Source organism: Pseudopipra pipra, chromosome 21 (assembly GCF_036250125.1).
Source record: "Pseudopipra pipra isolate bDixPip1 chromosome 21, bDixPip1.hap1, whole genome shotgun sequence".
In the NCBI taxonomy this organism is placed as follows: Eukaryota; Metazoa; Chordata; class Aves; order Passeriformes; family Pipridae; genus Pseudopipra; species Pseudopipra pipra.
Genome location: NC_087569.1, coordinates 4,379,246 through 4,399,343, shown reverse-complemented (window position 1 = coordinate 4,399,343; position 20,098 = coordinate 4,379,246). Strand labels below are relative to the sequence as shown.

Sequence of the window (20,098 nt, the reverse complement as noted above, 5' to 3'; positions counted from 1 at the left end):
ACTGACTTGATGGAATCTGGCATTTGATATCCATGCAGTGTGGAAATCATGCACAACTACAACCAAGTCATTTTTTTGCAACATAAAAGCTCCTTGAAAGCCTTTCAAAAGAAGAACCTGAGTCTAAACATTTTTGCACAGCTGGATAACCTGGTTGTAGGTGGGTCCAACACCTTCATACTGTGAATACATCCATAGTACTCGTTTGTTCATTCCTAAAAAGCCTGACCTTGGAAGGAGGAGTGGGATCACAGAAAAAAAAAAAAATCCTTAAGACCTTGATTGAAAGTAGAGAGCTGGGATTTGTTTAATCTGAAACAGATCCCTGTGTTCAAAGTCTACATTTGGCACTTGGCTGTGTCCTCCTCTGAGGATCTGATCTAGAACAGCTTAAGCTGAGGACAGGGATCCTGATCCTGATTACAAGACTAACTGATAAAAGTCAGTACCTCTAAGTTTACAAAAATCCATTCAGAATTAAAGTCTAACTTTGAATTAGCTGGAGGTGGAGTGGGAATTTTAAGTGGAAGGATAGGACACTGACACACACCTGCTCAACCTCAAAACCTTTGCAGAGAGAAAAGCATGAAGAAAACTGGCATAAAGAGTCAGCAAAACCCTGTAACAGCATCCTGTGCTTTACTAGCACTGCTGTTGTGGTGCAGCCTCTCCTCCACCACCCACAAAGTCAGTCTGTCTTTATTTCCCCCTGCTACATCACCCAGTAACAAAACAACACTTTGCACAATTCCAAACGGACAAATGAGGCTCCTGCTGCTTTCAGTATCTCCTTCAAATCACACCCTTTTCCCTCCAGAGCCTGGATCAGCATGGACAACCAGTCTGCCAGGACTGAACAGGGGCTGCTCCCAAATTTATTTGTTTGCTTATAGAGCTCTGTATGGGCAACAGAACATCTCTGTGCTTCACATCCAGCCCCCCGGTGCCAAAGCCCCAGCACTCCCCAGCAGCAATGAATGCCACATGCATGACAGGGACACTGGGCCTAAGTGCAGCAGTGTTTTTCATTAGCATTATGCTGGCACCAAAAACCACAAACTACAGCAAGAACAAAAGGCAATGTCAAAAGGAGAGGGCTGAGCATATCAGAGGGAAAAAAAAGATGGCACGATCAAGTCATTGCTTCCTATCGACTGCATCATGTTAATGTGCCCGTGGGACAGGCAGGGTTTGGGTTCCTCCTGGAGCTGGACAGGGGGGATGCTGCTGTCACTAGAGTAGTACAGGTATATCCTTTTGCTAGCTAAAAAGAAAAAAAGATATATATTGAAGATCCCCCAGACAACACATTGGTTTCTCCTTAAGGGAATTCAGATGTGGGGTTTTTTTGGTTTTTGACAGAGCAGTGAGCCCCAAAAGGTGTCACAAACCAGATCAGAGCATCAGCTTCAGATTCACAAGTGTTAGGATGCAACTGGAAATACCTGTACAGACAGCTGTGTCAGGTAAACTGAACCCAGGACTCCTCTAGCAACACATCTTCCATCTGCTCTCCCCCCTTCTCTTTTCCCGTGGCACATCACAATTATTTCAATCAGTCCAGGTCTTCAGTTTGTTCAGCAACCTGTAAAGGAGTTTGTGGGCTCTGGTATACAAGGGACTACACAGCAGACATTTCTAAAATAATTACCTATGCTGTGGTTGCCCATCATTGCTGGGAACAGGATTTCAGGAGCCAAAGGGACCTCTCTTCCTGGAGTGAAGCTGCAGTAGGTGAGTGCAGGCTCAGCCTGTTTCCAGTGACTGCCCAAGAGCCAGACATGACAACCTCACTGGAACTGCCAAGGAAACAGCCTTTCTTCAAGTGCAAGAAAACCCTACAGCTCTCTAATGTTTCCTGTGCTGGAGGAGGTGATTAGAAACAATAAGCCAGTCTAGACAAATCCATCTTCTTATTTGGCTTCGAGATCAACAATTTCTCTTTTCCCCTTTAAATTTGTCGGATCAGCCACTTGTGTTCAGTGAGGCAACTGAAGTTCAGGTACCCATCAGCCAGCATTTGCACCAGGCCTGAGACAAGAATACTGCTGGTGCTCCAGGAAGATTCTTTTGGGGACAGCTGTACCCCATCCACATGTCTGTACCTCAAGAGCCAAGCCCTTTTCTCCAGGAACTGCTCTACTGATGTGCCAAGGTCATTCTGAACATCAGGCTGTGTTGTGGAGAGTGGATAAAACGAGATGTCTTTCGCCTGCCCAGCTCAGAGATCCCAAGATGAGCCATGTGAGACCCAGTCTAATGACAACAAAGCCTTGGAAAACCCCTCTGCCTGGGCATTCAAAGTGTTAATCAGTCTGAAAAACAACCCCCAAAGCCTGTGTGTTAATTTGCTATTTAAATTGAAAACTTTTCATCCCACGTCTGCCATGTCTGGCACAAGGCTGTCCTGGGCGTTACTACAATAAAAAATAATTTGGAAAATAATCCTATTGTTCCAGTCACACCCATGGGAGTTTCATGTGTAGGGAAGTAGGAACATCAGAAGTGGGATCTGTTGTGTGATCAGAGAGCTGAGTTTGCCCTTTACAACAGTAAAGGGTATATTGGGAGGGAGATCAGAAGCAGGGAGCTAAGGCAGGAGGATGCATCAATAGCTTCAAGGTTAATAAATTCTGACTTGCACAGCCTAAAACTCTCAAAACCCACCTTTAATGTAGTAAACTAGCAACAGCCTTTACAAACATGTCCACATCCATGGATGGTTAGTTGATCACATCTTTTCCTTCCTTGGCTCCCTCTCAAGCCAGTCATTCCCAGTGCCCATTTCAATGAAGGGAATTGCCCTAAAACACTTCCCAGTTGCCAAAGCAGGAGCCCTTTCAAAGTGCTTCCTCTGCACAAAGTAGAAGCCTCATTCAGAACTCCCTGTGACTGTGACACAGCTTGGATGGGGTAGTTACAGGCACAATCTGCTGTACCAGCAACCCCCTTTTCACCTTCCTCCACATTCTCACTCTTCCACTCTCTTGGCTGCATCCATCCAATGCCATAAAAAAATATAACTACACAGCTCTGCACAGGAGTCCCAAACCCTTGCTAGTGAACACTGTGTTGCCTCATCAAGTTTTAAAGTCACTTTTAAGCAGATTGTTTTAATCACACAGAACCCTTTGCACTTCGATATCTGTCTACAGACAGACTGTAAAGAGACATCTACAAGCTTAAGTGCTCTACCTACCTATTTTCAATGTAAAAGGTTCTTCTGCTTTTAACAACTTCCTAAGCTTTCCTTGGTTTTGGAAGCTTTTGGAAGCAATCTCCATAGCTCATTTCTAGCCAAGAACAATTATGTGTATTCTCCTTTTAAACCTTGCTGCAATCCAGTTTGTTCATTAGAAATAATAATAATAAAAAAGCTTAAAAAAAGCAAGGCTTTCTCTTGTGAACAGAAACACCAACACCTTCCCCTGTTATTAAAAAATTCTTGAGCAATCTAAGAAACCGCTTTAGTGCCTCGGTGCTTTGGAAGCCTCTCTTTGGAAGGGAGAGGGTCTTGAGGGAGGAGATCTACATGTCGGTATCCAGGTGGAAAATGGGTTTGATTTGGCCAAGTAATAACAGCTGAAAAAAACCCCCAACCCTCCATAGCCTGTGCACGCACAGTAGATTCCTTTGGAATGATAACACTGCCTCGAAACATTCCCCAGTACACACGGGGGAAACCGGATGGGGAGAAGGCAGCACCGAGCAGGAGAGGGGACAGCAGGAGGTCTGAGATACAGACATGTGGTCAGAAAAATTCCTGCCCTGTTCTGGGGGGAATTGTACAGCAAACTCCATTAGACAGGGGTTTGTGGAGGTTTTGGGTTGTTTAAAGTTACCTGCCCATGCAAAAGGGCAGAGCAACCAAACTGCTCCTCCACAGCAAAGGGGAAACTCCACAACAGCATCTGAACCACAGGCTTGGTGAGGGTGCAAACTGAGGCACACAAATGATCCCTACTCCTCAAGCAGAGGCTTCAAAGGCATCCCTCCCTGTTCTGCTGGGAATGGGAATGTCTGGAGTTATTGGTGAGAAGGGTCTCAGTCTGTGTGAGCAAAGGAGTGGCTGACACTGCATACACCCACATCCCATTTTAAACACACACTACTTGCAAAAGCTTGGGGCAAATTCAAGGCAAAGCCATTAAAGAGAGATGAAGGTTTTTTCTCCTCCTCTGTTTACCCAGAGTTTTTCAATCAGAGGATGAAGAGTGACACAAGTAGTGCAGAAGATAAAAGTTTGACTAAAACAAGGAGTTATAACCTGAATTTTATCGATGGGTGACAGTTATTCTGTATTTCTGGTACCTTTTTCATAGTTTGGGAAGAACAGCTTACTGTTTTTTTTTCTTACTGCAGGCAAACCAACAAAGCTGTGAATGACACAGGGCTGCTCAGTAACAGTCTGTGTTTATTATTGCACTAAATATGTACACAAACAGCCTTCACACACCACAGCTCCAAGCTGCTCATGTTTTTTCCCCCTCACACACACACATATATGAGAGTTTTCCTGTACACCTTTCAGCACAGGTTGGAGAAATTTTTACATGCAGTGTCCCAGCAAAGGATGGTGCCAAATTTAGCCACCCTGCAAACAAAACCAGAACTGCCATTGCAACATGGAATCATAGAATATTCTGAGTTGGAAGGGACTTGTCTGGATCAGAGTCCAACTCCTTGCCCTGCACAGGACATCCCAACAATCCCAGCATGTGCCTGAGAGCATTGCCCAAATGCTCCCTGAACTCAGGCTTAGGGCTGTGCCCACTGCCCTGGGGAGCCTGTTCAGAGCCCAACCACCCTTTGAGGAAAACCTTTTCCTGGTGTCCAACCTAAAGAGTGCTCGCTTGAGCCATTTCTAAGGAAGTCTACAGGGATGTCCATCTGAAAACAGCAGAGCTGAATGTCAAATTAAATGGCTGTGACACACTCATGTCACGTGCTTCTTACAGCAAAAAAACCTGGGGTGAGTCTCTGTTGAAACCACTCTCATACACAAGTCAAAAAGGTTGGTTGAACCTCAGAGTATGCAGTGACAGCTATCAAACAGGTTCCAGTTGCTGTCAGGTTGACCACAGGAGTAGCCCCTGTTCACCTATTTAACTATTACTGGCAACTTTTCAGCCAAAAGTCCATGGGAGGTGCCCAATTCAGGTCAAATGCTTGTGTGGGGTTTGGTGTTGGTCTTAGTTGGGGTTTTATGGTTGATTAAAAAAACCAAACAAAATAAACAAACAAAAAAACCAATAAAAAACCACCCCCAAACACATCAGAGCTCACAGAGCTGCCATACAAAGTGAGTCTCAACTCCCCAGGGATGCTCAGACACCAATCCATAACCCAGACACAAGGTGTTGTCCAATATAATCCAGTCCAGTCTCCAAATCAAGAGACAAGTTGTGATGATTCTTGTAATTCCACATTCTCACTTTTCTCCCTGCTCTTCCCAGCCAGTGCAGAGACACAGCTTCACCCCAACCTTCCCAAAGGTTATCCAGTAACTTCTCCAAATGGTACCTGGGAGCTCAAAGTTTACTTTCAGCAAAGTTCTACAGTCATTTGCAGAAGTTCTTTGAAAACCTTCTAGTTCAGACACCAACAGCCACTCTGCAAGGCCTGACAGACGTAATTAGAGAGCTCGATTGTTTCAAAGGAGTTACCCAAGAAAATTAGTCCATTGCTGCAGTCCTTGCAATAAATTTCCAATGGGTTTGGTTACAGAGGTCTTGCAAGGGTTTGAGCAGACTTTTAATTACACTATCAGGCCTCAAGTATTTCTCTGGTGCTTGGCAAAAGGAGATCCTATTATTTCTGCTTGCAATGCACACTCATTCAGAGCTTATCCACAGGCCGACAGCCTAAGAATTCCTACCACTTTGTAATCCAAAATCTTCGTATCATTTGTGATATACATTAGTGACTTCCAGTAACAGCTGCCTAAGAGACAGCATTTTACTGTGTGATAGTTTAAGCCCTTTGGCTCAGTGCTGTATCCTGAAATACACTGCAGGGAGACTGGAGCTTTTGCTGCAGGTTACGCTGATTTACAGCAGCATTAAGCCAAGCACTGGAACATCCTACAGAGCCAATTTGCCTTTTTGCTCTCTGCTGTACCTCAGATGGGAACACAAAGCTTGCAGCAGCATCCCAGCCCAGACCTGCCTTTGGTGTGACCAAACAGCACCAGCCTTGGAGCACTTGGCCACAGGCAGGTTTGCCCTGAGTCCTCAGTCCATGCTGGTTTTAAAGGTATGTCCCACATTCAGGCTCCCAAAAACCTTCACTGGCACTGGGCACAGGAAAACACCCCAGCCTGTGCCATCCCCCAGCCCTCTGCTGCTGGGCAATCCAGCCTGCCCTGCTCAGCTCCCTCTCTCACCTCTCAGCTTCCCCTTCAAACTAAATCCTTGTCTGCAAAGACTAACTCCCAAAGACTTTCCAGGCTCAGAGAGGTGCAGTAAACAGGGAGCACAACGACCTCTATTCTGTAAGTGGAAGTTTATACAAGTGCCAAGTATTATCATTCATAGATTTATTATAAACTTCTGCATATATTCATATACAGTACTTTGGATTTTGCAGTTTTCCCTCCAAGATATAACCACACCCTCATGAAATACTCCCCAGAGCCTTCCCTTACATGAAGGGAAATATTACTATTCCCATTTTATTTAGGGGAAAGAAAAGAGAGAGAGAACTTGCAAATCTCAGTTCCCAGACTTTGTGCTGCTCTATAGAACGTACATTGAGCATTTAAGGAAATAGCCTTTTTCTTGGGAAAGAGTGTGGAAAACAAAGCCTTATGAATCAGCCAGCTAATAATTAAAAGCAACTAAATCCAGATCACTTTAAGCTGCACATGAGAATCTGAACTCCTCAGATGCCGAATTCCTCTGCCGACCAGAAAAGCCAGGGTCACTTGCCCAGCTGGTCACTATTGTTCTGTCCAATAAAGTTCTGGCAGGAATGCATGTTTAACAAAATACAGAGATTAGGCATAGCAAAGAATGCAGCTCCCCCCTCAGTGTTTAGGTTAGCAGGGTTTGCCATGTTGAAATACTGAAGCTTAAGCATATCAGATTTTCTCTGTCCTGTACTGCCAGTGCCAGACACAAGCTGACAGCTCAGTTCTCAGGAGCTCTGCCATTTTAGCTTTAAAGTTTATTAAAAGCAGTATAAAAAGTTCACCTCAAAGCTGCAATGGCCACTAATTAAATCAGTGTTTTCTTGGGGATGTAGAGACCCAAATGAGAAAAGCTCTCTGTGCCTCCCATGCACCAGAAGCTCTTGAAGGGCAATTTAAACCAAGTCAGAGATGGCAGGGACCAGATCCTAAGACATCTTCCAACGTCTTAGGATAGCTTGGATTTCCAAAAGGAAATCACTTCTATTTCCAGTGACTAAATACTGCATCATAATGGCAATGATCTTCCCAACACCTGACATATCCTGGTTCTGAACCATCAAGAGCTCTTCAGTTCAATTTATGAGGGACACAAGACTAGAGTGATACAAGAATGTCGTGAGAACAAGCCCTACAGATGTTCTGACAGAAACCTTCAGAGATCCTGCAGGAACACAGTTTTCACCAAGTCAATGCTGTGACAAAGCAGCCCTGATACCTCACTGGGCCAAGAATTTCTCAGCTCAGAAAAAGAATGATATTAAATGGATATTTGAGACTCCTAAGTAGCTTTGCAATGAATATAGTCCTTGGAGAACTGAATGCAAGAAGATTAAAAATAGCCTGAATATACCTCAAAGTTAACAGCCTATATTCAGAGATACCAAGGATTCCTAAGTTCCCCTGAAGGGGTACAGTAACTCACAGTGGGTGAGATGTGGTTCATAGGTAGGAAGCATCTAAGGCCCTGTTACCATGGCAGTCTCTCCTCTCTTTCTCCCTCCACAAAAAGCTGAAATATCATTTTCTGTCAGAGCCACACAGTAAATCTGGAAGAGGTACAGCTGAAATACAGACCTGCTGACAGGCAGACCTAGGTGTTTTCTTCCAGGAGAGCCTTTTTTAGTTATCCTAGCACAGCAACAGAAACCTTATTTTAGCTGGCATCACTTTGACTGCCACTGAAAATGCAAACAACTCCAAGTTTGCACAAGATACAGTAATGAGACAAAGCAGCCAGACAGCCCACATTGAGCAGGGTGGCAGAAACCAGACAGGTTCTGTGGAAGCACAAGATGGAATCAAGGAAGCCAAGAAAGCCAAGGCAGGAGCAAGAGAAGTGGCATCAAATGAGAAAAAAAGTTCTGTTCTTTAGGGAAAACACAGGCAGAATGTGCTTGGGTTGGAGCGTTAAATTTGCGTCGGGAGAGCTGTCACCCATTGCTGCCTCAAATGAGGATTTGAAAAAGCTCCCTGTGCTCTGCTGTGTTTACAGCAATAATGAGAGCCTGGAGGAAGGGGTTAGAAACATCTGAGTTTAATAAGGGCTGAGCAGCACACAGCAAAAAAGCAATGTCTGCCCTTCCGTTCGGGGCTACCACACCCCACCAGGCACGGCCGCACCGGGCCAATGGGAGCCCCGGCACGGAGACGTTATGTCATCCCGCCAGCCCATCTGCCCCCAGCCCTTTCCCAAGGAGAAGGAGCATTCCCAACCAAGCTGAGAACTCCCAGCACCACACTTTTGAACAACTAAGTAAGCAAAGTCCTGTGGGGAAAAAGCAGATGTTGATTGACCCCCGGAACAAAACGAGCCATGGACAAGAGGGGAAGTTTTTGTGCAGTGCCTTAACTGAGCAATCCCATCTCACAGGGTCATCACAACAGGGCAAAAGGAGTATTTAGCTCATTTAGCACCTATGCTGCTGCCTTTTCTTAGTCCTAAACAGCTCCAACATGCACAGAGTAGGGAGCATCCTATTCCCGTTTCTCATACAGAACAGAAGACCAGGAACCTTAGCACTCAGCCCTGCAACTGCAGTTGCTGTGCCTCCTTCCTCAGTGTCCACCCCCAAAACTGTTCTCACATGAAACAGGTACCTTTCATGGAACACCTTGGCCTACACAGCCCTTATGAGGCACTCCTTCCCACAGCCTTGGTCTTTTTATTCCATTGAGCAGTGGAAAGCAGGAAGCAAGAGTCTTGTCCATCTGGAGAGACAAACACAACTCCTCTTCAGAGCACACACACACACAAAAAAAAAACGTGGGGGGACACCCAGAAGAAACAAAACTGAACCTGTTCTTAACTCTACAGACTCAGTACAACTTGGTTACACAACCACATCCAGGGAATACTCCCCTGCCTCATGATTTCACTGCAGTGGCATTTCTGAGATGCTCTGAGCAAACACATGCCTGTATCCAGCGCAAACACTGCAAAGAACATCCCTTCCACCCAGTTCCTGGAGGCAGAAAAAGTGGAATTGATTAAAAAGACATTTGACTACATAACCTGATGTCAAGATTGGACGTGAACTGGGCATTCCTATGTAGTGGTACCTCATGTTAGCTTTAAAGTTTTGACAGATGGTTTGTTTGCTCAGCACAAAGGAAGGTGGCTGGATAAGGACAGCCTTACTCAGCTCTTGGAGGACAGACAGGAGACACCCAAACCACAGGGGTAGAATCCTGCAATAAGAGAATCTCACAGATACCTTCTCTTCTCAGTTCCAAAGAGCTTTCAAAATCAACTACTATGTTTTTAAGTGGCAGATTCTGTTTTCCAGATAAACCATATTGATATGGAAGAAGAGACTGATCTGTTCCAAACATGAAACATTATGAAGTTGCCTTCGGCTTTTGTCTCAGTAGCATCCATTGTGTGGGCCTCTGGGGGAAAGCCATTTCTAGACAGATAGGAGAGGTTTTTTCTCTGCCAGAACTATGATTTCCAAGCTTTGGAAGCTGAAAAGGAGTCTGAAACAGCTTCCTATTTGTTAGTCCTCCCAAAAAGATTCAAGCAGTCAAGGCTAGGTAGACATCACAGACAACACTTTCACCCAAGCACACTCTTCACTTCCGCATCTGTTCAATTCCAAGAGGAGGAAAACATTAAACTTATCAAAACCATTCAACTTTGTCCAAACTTGTCAAAGCATCTAAACCATGTTATTCCATGCAATAAATTTCACATCAACAAATCATTTCTTCCAAGAAAGGAACAAAACCAATGAGGAACAATATCACAGTTCCCACTCTTGTTTGCTTCTGCAGCATTAAGGACTAACTCAGATCAGTACAACACTGTGCATAGTTAAACTAAGCAGGAGCTTTAGTATTATTCAACTATATAAAACCCTCAAAAATGTAGGACAGGAACCCAATCAGCAGCATTAGCCCTTTTTGACTTTTGCAGCCCTGCTCCTCAACAGAATCTTTGTGATATCTAAGTTGGCACAGCCTAGCTGCGTGCTCAAAGCCTCAAAACAAACATTATGCCTGAGTGGAAGTAAGTTTAAGCACTGTCTAGATCTGCCTAATTAAAAGTGAGTTGAGAGCTTTGTGCATATTGCAGAAACATGGTCAGATGAATTTTGATATTACCCTACAGGAGAGGCATCTGTGCTGTACAAACCAGTAACCTTTCCAGACATGCTAGAGGTCTAATGCAGCTAAAAGCACGAGTGGCTGGTCCACTATCCTACTGCAACAGCCCTAAAGCACTCTATGCTTTCAGGCCATCATCATCTGAAAATCATTCTTCATTTTTCCCCCTGTATCAAGGCAATCCAATAAAACAAAGATGTGAGTAACTATTCTATGATTCAAGTGTCACAGAATCACACCCCAAAGAAAACCTGTGAAGTTTCTAACCTGCCTGTTTCAACCAGGATTTTAGGACACTGCCAAGCTCAGCTTTGAGAAAATTAACAAATAAGAGTTATTGAAAGAGACACATTTGTTAATGTACCCAAGGGGAGCACAAGTTCACTGCCACCCATTGTTTTGCCTCTCTGCTCCCTTTTTCTTCTTAGAGCTGGTAAATGAAACCTACCTGAGAGGAAATGATTCACACAAGCAGCTGGAAAGACAGGATGGTAGATTTCCTAAAGGAATAATTTACTGCAGTGACTACAGTCACATCTGGTATTTCAAAGCCATTCCAGTGTCACCAGGCCCTTACACTGCCATTGCTTCCACTGCTAATGGCACTGTGAAGTCAGATGAAGATCATATGGCTGCAAAGTCCAGGAGACAAACACCAGATAGTTCCAGGGTTTGGTGATGAGCTCAAGACCTTCTGACCCCCTGGTTACCTGGGTCAGGCACTTCAAAGTGGAATTAGGGCAGAGGACTCAGTGTGATACAAATCCTGGTTTGTTTACTTGACATCCTCAGAGCCCACAGCAAACCAGAGACCCCAGGCAAGGAGCAGACTATTAGGTGATGGAGGGAATGACTCAGAGAGCAAGATCCTGTCAGTAAAAAGAGAGAACCACATTTGGCCAATATGTAGAGTTTTATATTCCACACCCACTTAAGAGTCACAAGAGGTTCAGAATTTGGGGCCGAAATAAGGTTCAAGTCATCTTTCTCTGGTAAAGAGAGAATTAACAGAAATCCAACAGGAAAACTCCAGACACATGTTCTGTCAGACTGCATAAATTGGGATATTGATGTACAGATCACCTTTTAATATGAAGAACAAGCTTCTATCACATGAAGAGACCCACAATTACTTAAAAGTACTAAAATCTCCCCTAAGAGGCTGGAGGTTGTTACAGTGCAGTGCAGGTGTGCTGGGGAGGAGCAATTCCAGCCCAGCACAGGCACAACACGTGTGGTTATTCTGAAAAGAAGACATCTACCTACAACAGGTCCACCAAGACATCTTGATCTCCAGAGCCAGACATCCAAGTGACCTATTAAGAAACTGGTGGCCTCAAGGAATAATTAACAACATATTTCAAGCATCAGCTAAACATCTGAAAGCATCAACACTTCAGGTTTCTCGGGGGGAAGCAAGACAAGATGTAGCACAGAAAAGGTGTTGTCTGTTTAAATACCTTCCCCACATCAAAGCAGCACACAGAGCATGTTTAACTGTTCCACAGCAATTTGCCCTCTGACATGGAGTAAACCATTGGTAAAGGAGGATCTGGAAGCCAGGTCTTGCTCTCCTGGCTCTGATGCACAACACGAAATGGATGAAGGTCACCTGGCCTCTGTCTCCAGCAATGAAAAGCTGCACTTACAGATTCCAGTGGACTGACATTACTTTCCATATCCATCCCCAAGAAACATCACTGCTGTAGCAAGCACTGGGAATTACTGTGACCAGAAGAAGTACTGATGTGTAGTTACCAGGATAATCTGGATAAGGATGCCATGTACTGTCCTGTTGTTTGTAACATCGTGGTTCTAATGTTCACTCACAGGAAGAAATTTTTAGGGTGAGGTGTGTTTTGAAGACCTATCACAGCTGGACTTTGCATCCAACCCAGATGACTTCTGTGATGCTACTGTAATGCTCACTCTAACAAAGAATCATTATCCTACATTTCTTTTGGGTTCATGTTTGGGAGTTTTCTTTCAGCTACCTCCACCTCACATCCAAAGAGGTTTCCAGTCAAAGCCCTTCTAGTGTCAGAAGTGTTTAACTCCCACACTTGAGCTGACAGGGGCCTGATTAGAAAGTACAGGAAAACAGAATGAGAGAACACCAATTCCAGAGACAACTAACACAGATACAGCCATTCTTTGAGAACCAAGATACTTCCAGCATGGGAATAGTACTCCATAGTTTCATTTTGAAGGGTGTGAATAATTATACTTTCTCCTCCAAATTTCCCTTTACCACCACCCCAAGCTTCTTAGACTGCCCAAGGCCTTAGTTTTCTGGCAGAAAAACATGTTCAGCAGTCCTTGGAGCCTCAGGAGCCCATCTCTGAGTCAGTCTGCAACCTACCTATCAAGGGCTATATCAGCACAAAGGATCCCAGAAACTTCCTCCCTTGGAGAAATATAATTCTTACAAGTGAATTTTCAAAATATTGATAGCAGATTCCCAAACAGCTCAATCATGTCTTCACCTCTTGATCAAGGACAGGAAAAGACAACTGCAGGAACATGGTGTGTATCAAGGAAACATGTCAGCTGCAGAGCATCCCATCAGTATGTGCTGACACATACCAAAACTTGGAGCTGCAGCAGTAACTTCCAATGCTCTGACCCTGCTTGTTTTTGACTCAGGAGAAGTGCCAGAAGTCACTGGACAAAGTACTCACTGGGAAGATTGAAGAAGAAAGGTGAGAATGGCCATGTAGTGTCATGAACAGGAATCACCTTCCCACCATCTTGTCTCTTCCACAGCCTCTCCAGGGCAGAGGCCAGAAAACTCTGCTGTGACAGAGCTGCTGTTGCCTCACATAACTGAGGTGCTACCAAGATCCCATTTTAATGGCAAAAGGACACTGAACAGTGTAACAACAGTCTGATTCAGTCCTTGAAAAAAAAAAAAAACCCTTCACACCCACATAGATCAGTGTCAGACTCAGAGCAAAAAGCCTCCTTCCCATTGAGGACCATATTAAATCCAGAAAACTCCGGCTCTCCCAACCTGAAGCTGCACCCGGCAGGAGGTTCCCCCCACAGGTCCAACACTGTGGCTGGGGAAAGTTTTCCCACACAGATTTTCCCATCAGAAAGTGAAGCTGTTAAGACATTTGCCAACAACAAAACTCTACCACTCAGGGGGAAATTAAAACATACAAAGATTGCTTCAACGTGTGATATTTGACTGAGCACTTGAATTTTCTTTTCATGACATCCACCAGTGATTTTTCCCTTCCTGTGATTTTTTTTTACTTTCCCTTCTACTTTAAACTAGAATAGGAGATTCTCTCATGGCAGAGTTCCATTGAACTAAATAAATAAATAAATAAATAAAATCTACCAGCTTTCCCAACATCATTGTTTAAATCAGCTTTATGTGGTTTTATACAACACTTTATAGAGTTGGAGAGGGGCACGTTCCCCTGACAAAGCATCAGCTGTCCAAACCACTGAGGCATGGGAAAACTGTGTGAGTGTGAACTGGGGAAGGTCTTTGGTGAGCAGAGACACAGCCCACACTGCTGTAAGCGTGGTAGCTCTGAACAAAGATCTGCAGGCTAATAGATATGTAAGACAAATGACATGTGGTTCTCATTGCAGCTCATGCTTTGGGAAGGGGGTACCTTGGAACAGATCCAGCTGGGATAGGTTTATCCCATTACTCTCCTATAATTTTCTGCCGTTTCAAACCCTTTGACAGTTACTGTAGTTTAACATCACACTCCCTACAGCCTGAGGCCTCTCTGACAGCCCCGCGGACAAACCCACCCCCACCCGGGGGCGAAACCCGCACCAGATGCGAGAGCCGTGCGAGGCACAAGGCTGGTGCCCGCTCTGTGCCTCTGACACGCCGATGGAAATCCGTATCCCAATTCCCAGCCCAAATAAGCGGTGCTAAAACAGAAGCCCTCCTCCAGAGCAGCACAACTCACACGGACTAGCTATTAGCAAGAGGAGGAGGAAAAGAGGTAGAGACAGGATGGACGAGCCCTGAATATTAAATCCCAAGTCCCCATTTAAGGGAAAGGCAGGGGAAAAAAAAAAAGAAAAAAGTGAAATTCAAGAACAACTGGAATCAGGTTAAGCCACTCTCTTGCTTTATACAGTGCAGCTCATTCATCTGAACAGCTGTTTCACCTCTAGAGAAGTACCCAGAGAAAACAGAGGGGAGGGGGAGAAGCCTAAATTGTTTGCTCTACTGGAGCAGCAAGATACAGTAAATCAAAACTGATTTACATTAAGTTTATAAGAAATTGGGTTGGGGTAGGAAGGAGAGGAGAAGAGTGGGAGGTTTGGTTTTAAACAGCTACTTGGAAGCTGCAGCTCTTGAACAGAGATCTGTAATTAAGGGCTTTCCTTTGTTGAGCTGAACAAGTTTCTCCTCGCAGCCGAGGGCTATAACAGTTCCCTCTGCCGGCATCCCCAGTGTCCAGGCTCGGGAGGTTTTCCGGCTCTGGCTGCGGCGTGCACAGGGAACACGCTGCCCTGCAGACCCAGCAAAGCCCCTTCCCGTCCCCGACGGGCTGAGGGCGGTAAGAGGAGAGAGTTTGCGGGTGTCATTTCCCAAAGCTCAGCATCTCGTTTTCCCAGCCGCCCCCTGTCCCTGAGAGGGACAGTGCTCAGGCAGGTAGGGAGCCTCCCGCATCCCAGTTAGGATGCGGGCAGCCCAGCCCAGCCCAGCCCAGCTCGCCCCTGTGCCCTCGGCGGGGAGCGCTGCCCGTGCGTCCCCCGGAGCCGCCTCTCCCGGGAGGCGTTCCCGGTCTTACTCACCGGCGACTGGCGAAGCCGCTGCCCGGCGAGCCCGAGCTCTGCTCTGGGTAGTTGTGCTGCAGGGTTGATGCTGGGAATTGGTAGAGGAAGCCCGTGCCCAGCGCGCACCCGTGCAGGCAGCAGCACCAGGACAAGAAAAGGGCGAGCTGCATTTTTGCGAGGACGGGCTTTTCCTACCGCCTCCCCCTTCTCCTCTTAGACGGCGCGGCAGGCGCGGGGCCGCACACGCTCCCCCGGCCGGGGTCACGGCGGGATCCCACGGCACGGAGATGCCGCCGGGAGCGGGGACCACGGGGCAGCGGTGCCCGGGACACGGGGATGGCTGCTCCGGCTCCCGAAGGGAAGCGCGGTCCCTCGGCAAGCCGAGCCCCGGCGGCTGCTGCCCGCGCAGGGGGTCCGGGGCCAGCGCGGCTCGATGCGCCCAGGGCGCTCACTCAGCCCCGGATGCCTTTTCAAATTTGGCGAGGTTGGTCCGACTCCGTCAAAGGGGGCGTGGGGCTTCGGCGTTAACCCTTGCCAGGCCTGGCGGCAGACCCCGCTGCGAAGGGGCTCCGGAGGTGCGGGCACTCGGGCACCCCGAGCCCGGGCCGGGGGAGGCTGAGCCGCGGCCCCGCGGGGCACGGAACGCCCGGGGCTGCGCGGGCCCCCGGGGCAGAGCTGGCACGAAAACCCACCCCCAACCGAGAGCCAGGTCGAGGGCAATCCACTGCCCAAAAGCCTGTGCCTGCTGCCATATTCATACTGCAGAAATTACACAGATAAAGGAGGAAATAAATAATTTTTAAGATGCTTCACTCGCAAGGTAACCAGGGAGAATGTGATCTCTGCTTCACTATGTGCATCCTGCACATTCTGGCATCACAGGGGGACACGGCTCAGTCATGAATGTGACAGTGTGGGGTTAGCTATTGCACTCAGTGGCCTCGAGGTCTTTTCCAACCTGCATGATTCTGTGATTCACAGACAAACACTCTCTTTGCCACCACCTCCCACAGACCACCTCTGCCTATCATCCAGCATGGCCCTGAGCTTGGAGAACTGCACAGTCAACCCCAGACAGGAGGAACATTTTTGCAGGAAGGATGTGGGTGTTTCACAAAGGCACTACCCTAAGAAGGAAGGCAGCAGCACAGCTCCCTCTCTGTATTGCAGCAGAGTCTGTGTTTAAAACCTTTGTACATCTCCCATTTGGCTGCAGTGTCACAGACCCCATTTGTTGGCCTTTCAGCATTCCCTTCCCAGGTCAAGAGGAACCTGGGCTGCTGCTGCTCCTGAATGGGCAAGTGACTCATCTGAGCCAAACTCCACAAGGAGAGACTTAATTTTTGAGGTGACACAACTATCTAAGTTTTTTCCCCTCAGATCCTGCAAGCTCACAACACTGCCTCAGCACCTTCACTGTGTGACCATCCAAAGACAGCCCTGATGTACCATTGAAACACATCTTTTGCTTTCATGCCAGGGGCCCAGGGCCTCTCCGTGGGGCTCAGCAAGGGCAGAGACTTCTTCTCCTCAAGAGCAACACAATTCCTATAAGATGCCACAGCTGAAAAATGTTACCCACAAGATACTGGGAAACTCCACCATCTTGTATCTGGCATTTGTTCTCCACCCACAGGTGAGCACCTACCCCTTCCCCCACGGTGCCCACCTCCAGAGCCTGCACACAGAGACAAATGGCCCCTGGCTGGAGCCTGTAACCAGACAAGTTTAGACTGCAAATGAGGCACCAGGTTTTTCAAGAGCCGCTGTCATTAATCACTGGAGCAAACCCCTGAGGAGGCAGAGGTACAATCTGCACAGCAGCTCAGCACGGCCTCCCTGGGGGTGCCCAACAGCTGCCCCCGGGTGTGCCAGACCCAGAGCTGGAACGAGCAATGGACCAGCACTCTGAGCTCAAAGAGAGCTCTAAAAGCCTGGTGCAGGAGCACTGGATCACCAAGCCCACTCAGAAACAGGCACTATTTATTCACAAAAGTGCCTGAAGCCAGGATATAACAGGACCCTCTGTCCCCAGCCCTGGCTCAGCCTGAGCACCCTTCCCTTTAGTCTCCTCCCACCCTCAGCAAGGGGAACATTTTCCCTGCCTTTCCCCCCCACAAGAAAACACAAAGCTCCCAGCAACTCACCCTAGGATGCTCAGCCTCTCAGTCATTCTGCTCCAAGTCAGTCCTGAGGAACCCTCTACTCAGCCTGACAGAGTAATAAAAGAAAACACCTACTCTCTGGTCTCCCCTCTCAGTTGGGCTGCAAACCACATCAAATTCACTTGTCTTTTGAGGAAGCAGTCAGGAACTGGAGCACACACAAAGCAGTTTTTGAAGGCTCCCCTCCCCTTTAATCTGGGTACTCATCCTCAGCTGTGTGTGCTCAGCCCAAGTGGGTTCAGCTGGACATCCAACCACCAGCAGTTTGTTGCAGCTCCAGGCTGAGTGCTGAGGGCTGGGATCAGCCTTTTGTCCCAAACACACGAAGTTCCCTCTCCTGACAAGCTGGGATAGATTATTTATCAATATTTAATGACACTCAACAGCACCAGTGGCTTTCTGACCCATTTTCCTGGCTTGGGTTACCCCCTTCAGAAGCTCTTCATAGTCTTTAAGTCTTAACTCCCCAAGAGCATTTCATTTTCGGCTGCATGCAAAATTTGCTGCTTCAGCCTTCACTGATTTTGCAAGACCTTGGGAGATATTAAACACAGGTGATTAGACAAGACATGATTCTGGCAAATTATTAGAGACATCTGTAGGAAGCTAATGGTCTTCCTATTTCATGAACTGAGAGACTGGAGACCAGAGGTCAAATGACTTTGCTTGAGACTGTAAAGAGCTAAAGGCAGAGCCAGAAACAGAGCTCAGATCTCCAGACTCCCATTCCTTCTGCCCTGTCCCTAATGCACACTTGCTTCTACTCTGTATGGCTGATTTGAAATGAAAATGAAGAATTGACTTGCAAGCTGTTTTTGGAAAGAGAGAAGAAAGGGTGATATTGTCTACTGTAAGGGGAGAATTAAAGATGACATTTCATTTTAGTCCTTTGGATATGTGTAATATAATCAAACACAATAGCAGTAATAAATGAATATTTTTTCTCCCCACGGTGCTTACGAGTGCAACATATTCTAACAATTTCTCAAAACTATGTTGATAAATTGGAAACACAGTGATGGAGGTAACAAAGACAGCCAACAAAAACATAATCCATTCAATTTATCAGAGGGACTGGTTTTGAGAAGAGAACCCTTGAAATCCGAACAGTCCTATTCTTACAAACCAGACGTAATATATTTCAAAATATACAGCTACACTTTCTATGCCTGAGCATAAGCATGTTAATTAAAGATTTGCCCAGGCAATCAGGGCTAAATAAATTATCTGGATGTGTTTCACCCACTCAGTTCACGATGGAGGAGGCAGGGTGGATACTGGAAAGCCACGATGCAGGGAAGCACGAGGGGAAGATAAGGAAAGAGGTAAGGGGCAGGTTTTTAATTTACCAACCCTATATACTTTGCTGTCATGAAAAAGCAGTCCTTGGAGGGCTGTCCTTCCATAAAAGTGGCAGCCTTACACTGTCATGTCAAAGAATAATTCACTGGCTATGGATTGTGTGGGCACTTAGAGTTTCACGTGGTCTGCAGTGTTTTTCAGCTTCCTAGTCCATCAGGCAAACCTGAGACATAAGACATTAGAAACTGTTCTGAGAAAATATCTATAATTTCTTTAAACATACACACCCCACATGCAAGCCAGCTAATAAATGAAGTAGGGGGAATACAGACAGTAAAAGGAATATTCAAAGTTTAGTCTGATTTATGTTCAGTGGAAAGGGAAAAAAAGGAATGATACAGTGAAAGAGGGATTTGGTTTGGATGATGTTTTCAGTTTGAAAGGTGGCTCAAAAAGGTAGAAAAGCACTGTTGTACCTGTGAGCATCTCCAGAACTGTAATGCCATCTCAGCTCTTCAGCACCACTAACAGTGGGACAAAAGTCAGTAGTTAGCTGAAAAAAAAGAGTCAGAATGTTATCAGAATCACGGCAAACAAACTCTGAAAGGCCTACCCCTTGGATTTAGTGAGTGCACCTTTCATGCAGATACTGAGAAGAAACTAAAGGAAAACCAGCTTTGTTCTAGCTGATAAAACCTTGTGGAGCTTTAGAATTATGAAGTGTCCTTTTGAAGTTAGAGTAAAGTAATTGATAAGATCTTCTAAACCCAAAAATCATTTAGATAAACCCCTTCTAGCTTCTCAAAATGCCTAGATTATTTCCTTGTGATATACAAAGCACTCAAGGAACCTTGGAAAATTGAAGGAGATGGATAAGAGGTTAGTAACAGTAAGAGTTCAAGACCTCTACTATAAATTAAATTATAAGATTACTAAGGTTATTGTAACATGTCTGTTTCTGAGAAGTCAAACCAAACCTGAGGCAAACTAAAAATTTTAGGGGACTGCAGTGGTTTTCCTTTTAAGCTGGAGAGAATAGTGTTTGGACATTTCTTGAATTTGACCTGGAATAAATCAATCACAGCTGAACTCAAAATGGAATAGAATTGGAAAAAGTCACACTTACAGCAGCAGTTCAGCCTACAGTAAACCTGGTAGATGGTGTTATTGTGTGAAGCACAAGAAATGATCCAGAAGTCATGACTTTGGCAAAATTCATTGACCATAGATGAGAATGTTGTCTGAGTGAAGCACTTGTGTGGGTATTATAAAGCAATACAGGGGATAAAATAACTCAGATTGAAGCATAATTCAGCAGATGAAAAATGTGATGACTCAAGAGATCAGCAAG

At 45.9% G+C, this 20,098-nt stretch overlaps 1 protein-coding gene across 8 annotated transcripts in view; it reads right to left on the bottom strand.

Annotated features, from left to right (window-relative positions):
• COL26A1 (collagen type XXVI alpha 1 chain) overlaps positions 1–20,098 on the bottom strand; it is a 181,975-nt gene that overhangs the window by 150,547 nt on the left and 11,330 nt on the right. For 3 of the 8 annotated variants that reach the window (XM_064677767.1, XM_064677769.1, XM_064677772.1), the window contains exon 1: positions 15,299–15,879. In XM_064677767.1, coding sequence (XP_064533837.1) covers positions 15,299–15,450 — 152 coding nt within the window. In that variant the 5' untranslated portion in view covers positions 15,451–15,879. Of the gene's footprint in view, positions 1–15,298; positions 15,882–19,223; positions 19,301–20,098 lie in introns of those variants that run through there. The other 5 variants (XM_064677774.1, XM_064677773.1, XM_064677771.1 and 2 more) reach the window with 4 other exon arrangements.